The sequence below is a fragment of the Hylobates moloch genome, unplaced genomic scaffold (genome assembly GCF_009828535.3).
Source record: "Hylobates moloch isolate HMO894 unplaced genomic scaffold, HMol_V3 SCAFFOLD_5, whole genome shotgun sequence".
Lineage (NCBI taxonomy): Eukaryota > Metazoa > Chordata > Mammalia > Primates > Hylobatidae > Hylobates > Hylobates moloch.
In genome coordinates this window covers 142446443-142452442 of record NW_026652280.1, presented here as the reverse complement: position 1 = coordinate 142452442, position 6000 = coordinate 142446443, and the positions used below count along the sequence as shown (strand labels likewise).

The following is a 6000-nucleotide window of genomic DNA, read 5'->3' as shown; positions in this document are numbered from 1 at the left end:
ATCAGGTCACAAGAACACAATTAATTGTACAGTTATACATTTTATTATTTAACCCCTATGACCATGTAAACTAAGACTCAAAGTTTAAATTAGCATTACAGAACAGAAAAGGAAAGTTTTCTGTCATTCTTGAGGTATTTACTATTTTTTAAAGAATATACATTTTAAGAATGAATCCGTGTTTTATAGAAAATCAAATAATGGCATTTCTGCAGCTATCAATTTTTTGATACTTTTGAAAAAGTCGAGTAATGTATATGTTTAGATCTAAAGAAATTTTGAAACTATTAGTACTCTGACATGCTAAAGAAGAAAGTATTTGGATTATTAAAACATCTGAAATTTCAAGTTAGATACAAAATTCCATACTCATATATTTTACAAATTAAAAAGACAGTTAAAATGAAATCTTTTTATTGATGTCTAGAAGCTACTATTATCTAGTTGGGTATAACTATTAGATGAAAAGAAGTTTAGGTTTCTTCATTTGGGTTTGGTTTGGTTTTAGTTTTAGGGAGGAAGAAATAGTTGAAACTGTTTGTGTATTTGGAAATAATTTTGACCTATGATAAAATTTGTATAGATCTTTGCATCTTACAGACAACCAAGGACATTCAACTATGTTCTAGGCAGAGTTACCATTGCCATTTCCATATTTGATCCTGTTACAACTTCATTTTTACATATTTAAGGTAAATGCAATGCTACTAAAATAAAAATTTGTTACTAGTAAAATTAATCAAAATATGAATAATAATAGTTCCTTCAATAGATTATATAGAGCAAATGGTAACTAATCTATAATGCTGGATTATTCAAGTGAAAACTAATTTGCAGTCTCAGACTACATTTGTAAGTGATGATTTAAAATAAAAAATGTTGTTTCTTAGACATTTCTAGAAATTATTCAAATATTGCATAGTTCTAGAAAGCATTCCAATCTTAGATTTACTGAATGAGCAGGGATGTTTTTCTATAGCAGAATGAAAATATGCTTTCATTGTAAGTAAACCCAGTTCCCCTATTAAAAACCCCTGGTAAGATTAAGTAGCTTTTGGAGTTTTCGAATAAAGCTATTTTCTCTCTTAGAAAAGGGAGTCACACCTGTACTATCACTTATGCTGATATGTTTTAACCTATGAATAAAAATTTATAATAAAAACTGGGGAGTATTTTATACCTCTAAATCATTTCCATGGCCTCCCGACACTTCCATGGTTTATTGTTGTGTCTTCTCTTCTTAGTTGCTCATTAGGGAATAGCACTACAGCAGACACAGTCCATAGCATACCAGGTAGTATATATAAATAATGAACACAAGGCGTTTATTCACAACTTCATCATATCAAATTACATCAGTCTAAACAGGCAAATGAAGGCAATAAAATTGTAACGCTCAAAATAAGGCCAGACATAAGTAGCTAGAGAAATGAAATTTATTTGTTGAAATCAATTTGTGGGGTACTTCCATATATTTAAATTTACTCAGTTTTTAAATTGTGTGTGTGTGTGTGTGTGTGTGTGTGTGTGTGTTGTGTGTGTGTGTTTTCTGGGAGGAGCATTTCTCCTGGTGATGGACATTCTTATTTTTTGTTTTAAATAAAAATTTTGCTCTGGTACAAAAGTTGCAAAGCACACACTCCAGCAAATTAAGTAATTATTTGTGATTTAAGATAATGCAAATGAGTGGCCAACAAACTGGGCTGTTATCATATATCAGACACTTAAAAGTTATATATATATTTTTGTGGCCAAATCATGAATTTAAAAGAAAAATGAACTCCATGACAATGCTTATTACTTGTTGATCATCCTTATGGTGATTCTGTAGTATCCCAATGTTTGCATTATTTTTTCTAAAAAAAATCTATAACATATTTAAGAATTCACAAAATGGAGTCATAAACAGTGTAGTCACTGTAATTTCCTTCATTCTCACACTCTTATCCTCTTCTTCCACAAACAGCAAATTCTTCTTTGGGATGCATGCAGATAGGAAAAGTACCTACCAAATGTGGATGTTAGGTAGTCATAAGAATCAAGTAGCTAGCAATAATTTGAGAAAGAAACAAATTATTTCAGCCTAAAAAAGGCTCAGAAGATGGTTTGAAAAGCAAAATACATCTAACTCATAACTTTAGGTTGCCAATTATTCAGGCTGTGAATTAAACCAGGCCAATTTGCCCCTCTCAGTTCTCCTGCTTTGGGGCCACTTCTTGAAATAACTTTCAGAATAGTAAAAGGAGGTAAAACATTCATGAATTTTGAAAATAGCAGCTAGGAGAAAATAAAACTGTTGGGAGAAGTTTAAATAAATTCTAAGAAGTGACGGCTGCACTGATGATTTCAATGTCAAAGTAGTACGGCTTATATTTTTATGGAAAACTGAAAGCACATTCTTGGTTTTAAAAACTGTACTCAAGAAAAGGAAGTAAACTGCTATTAAACTTATGCATAACAACTTTGGACAAGAACACTTCGTTCTCTGTTTTGATTTTTAAAAAACCCTCAAGGGTACACTGATGACTTGTAATATGTGATCATTGAAATCTTCTATTCACAATCCTTTAACTGTTTCTGTGGTGCAATGAGAAACTACTGTATTAGACTTTGCAATATAAGTTGATTTCAACCTTGAGAGATTTATAAAAATAAGTTTGTCTCATTATCCTATAACACTAAAATGAGTGAAATGTGTCAGCTCTTCTACTTCTGTGAAACAGCAGAAATTGTATTTAACCATATGTTAAACCCATCAAAGATATACTTTCCAAATAAAAATGAGTGGTATAAGACATAAAAGCCATATAGAAAGATTTTGTTACCATCATTTTCTGTTCCTTTATGTGATTCACTATGAAAAGTAAAAATGAAAGCTAGTTTACATTTTATTTTTAACCCATTGGATTGTCTTCCATTTTATTTATTTTTATCTTCTTGTTATTTATTTATTTATTTGAGGCAGAGTTTCATTCTTGTCACCCAGGCTGGAATACAATGGCACGATCTTGGCTCACTGCAACTTCTGCCTCCCGGGTTCAAGTGATTCTCCTGTCTCAGCCTCCCAAGTAGCTGGGATTACAGACGCTTACCACCACGCCCAGCTAATTTTTGTATTTTTAGTAGAGATGGGGTTTCACCATGTTGGCCAGGCTAGTCTCAAACTCCTGACCTCCGGTGATCCACTCACCTCAGCCTCCCAAAGTGCTGGGATTACAGGCGTGAGCCACCAAGCCCAGCCTGTCTTTCATTTTAGATCATAATATGATCTCACCAGATCCTTACTGAAAATGTACATTATTACAAGTAGCTAAATTTCCACATAGAGGAATAAAAAGGTTGGAGAATCAGGTTATGACTTTTCTAGTACTTTACAGTGTGCTACAGTAATGATAAACCCGTTTTAAACTTCTTAATCTTATCATCAAGCAACACCAGGCTTCTAAATCTTTTTGTTTCATTTAAAATGGCTACTATATATGAGAATTTTTAAGGTATTATACTAAACCGTTTTTCAGGTCAAAAGGCATGTTATCTAGAAAATAATTTAACACTGTAATTGGATCTTCAAGATCAATTTGTTTTATATACTCTGCAGCAAAAATAACATTTCTAGTAGGAAGGAATTAATTATAAACCTAGCAAGTTCTAGACATTCACATATTTGTGTAAACAATTTTAACATGGTTTATTACATTTCCGGAAAGGTTAAGTCTTATATTCCATTTTCTGCTAATTCTTCTTTCATATATTATTTAATATAATAAATATATGTTATTTGGGTGCATATGTGCATATATTTTCACACATATATATGTCTTATATACATAAAACAGCACTTAATGGTCATGTTCTTTGCATGTTCAACTTCAGGGGAAAAAAATGAATTGCTGTTATGTATAACCAATGGCGATCTTCCCTTCTGTTTCACAAATGGCCATATCTGGATGTAAACAAAACACTGGAGCGAGTCATTCCGGGTGAATTGTACTTCAAGTTGTAGGTTGGTGTTCTCAAGAAGAATTGGGTACTCCCTGGTAGTAAATACCTAAAAATGACAGTTAACAAATTAGATTTTTACAAGCGAATTATAACTAACTCACTAAAGGGTTATGTGGTTAGCAATTTACATATTCTATATGAGAAATGTTACTGTAACAAAAATGCAATTCATATAAAAAGATTTCCTCCCCAGACTGTAGGAAAGAAGGAGAGAAGAGCTAAATATAGATGCAATATATGATGTTAGCATCCCAAGACATCCCATAAAGAGCCACTGTACTCAAATACTGTGAAACTGTTTATGTGGCTAATGTTAATTTAGAATTCATCATCAGTCCTTGTAAGTAATATGTGGAGCCAGTCAAATATTTCTTTAAAACATGTGATTTGAGAATTTGACTTAAGCCACATTATGGTTAAACCACATTAACAATAATTGTTTGTTTCAAGGGAGGTGGAACCACTGATTATAATTTAATAATACATCATTAATGTATTATTACTATAGGTAACCTAATAGAAAAAGTTAAAGATTAATATTCCTAATTAGAATATAAATTTTATATTCTTTGACCATAGAGTACTCATGATTACAGAATATCAAAAACAATCAGCCGGGCGCAGTGGCTCACGCCTGTAATCCCAGCACTTTGGGAGGCTGGGGCAGGCGGATCATCTGAGGTCGGGAGTTCAAGACCAGCCTGACCAACATGGAGAAACCCCATCTCTACTAAAAATACAAAATTAGCCAGGCATGGTGGCAGATGCCTGTAATCCCAGCCACTTGGGAGGCTGAGGCCAGGCAATCACTTGAACACAGGGGCAGAGGTTGCGGTGAGCTGAGATCACGCCATTGCACTCCAGTCTCGGGGACAAGAGTGAGACTTCGTCTCAAAAAAAAAAAAAAAATCATGATTACAGGTTGCATGTAACCCTTGCAGCCAAATGTATTTCAAAATATGTGATTTTTTTCTTCAGATTTTAGAAAGACAATATGGTGATTTATATATATTATATAGTATATATATTTATATACATTTATATATACTATATTATATAGTAATATTTATATTACTCACTGCAACCTCTGCCTCTAGGTTCAAGCGATTCTCCTGCCTCAGGCTCCCAAGTGGCTGGAATTACAGGTGTGTGCCACCACGCCCAGCTAATTTTTTTCTTTGTATTTTTAATAGAGATGGGTTTCACCGTGTTAGCCAGGATGGTCTCAAATGAGTTATGTTTTGTTTTCAAGTTTGCAAAGCTTAGGAAGTTAGACATTGCAAGTGAGAGATTGTACACCTGTAGAATCTGTTTTCCTGTGAAAAATCTTGACTAGCATTAGGCCAGTCCAATCTATATGTCTGGAGAGAAATGGTCAAGGAAATCCACATAAACAAATGCAAACAACACTATTCAAAGTATAAGTCCTAGTAATGATGAGGAGGAAATGCTATAAAATCAGGATAAAGATACTTATGAGGAATTTCCAAGAGCAGAAGCAGCAATATACAGAGATTTATAATTAGTCTTGGGAAATAAATAGTGGGGCGGTATCAAATCATTTATTTTCTTCACTTGACATTAGAATTCTCCAGGGATAGGCCCGGCGTGGTGGCTCACGCCTGTAATCCCAGCACCTTGGGAGGCTGAGGCGGGCGGATCACGAGGTCAGGAGATCAAGACCATCCTGGCTAATGTGGTGAAACCCTGTCTCTACTAAAAATACAAAAAAATTAGCCGGGCGTGGTGGCGAGCGCCTGTAGTCCCAGCTACTCTGGAGGCTGAGGCAGGAGAATGGCGTGAACCCGGGAGGCAGAGCTTGCAGTGAGCAGAGATCGCGCCACTGCACTTGAGCTTGGGTGACAGAGCAAGACTCCATCTCAAAAAAAAAAAAAGAAAATAGAATTATCCAGGGATAGTATCATACTCCCACAGATACATGAAAAACGGAGGGCCAAGGGCACAATTAGCTGTCTATTCTATGTTAAATAATATTGA

At 34.3% G+C, this 6000-nt stretch overlaps 1 protein-coding gene across 1 annotated transcript in view; it reads right to left on the bottom strand.

Moving 5' to 3' along the window:
* Nucleotides 1-1298: 1298 nt before the first annotated feature.
* TTLL7 (tubulin tyrosine ligase like 7) overlaps nt 1299-6000 on the bottom strand; it is a 134449-nt gene continuing 129747 nt past the window's right edge. The window contains exon 20 of the mRNA XM_032151572.2: nt 1299-4048. Within this exon, the coding sequence (XP_032007463.1) occupies nt 3928-4048 (121 nt within the window). The 3' untranslated portion in view covers nt 1299-3927. The remainder of the gene's footprint in view (nt 4049-6000) is intronic.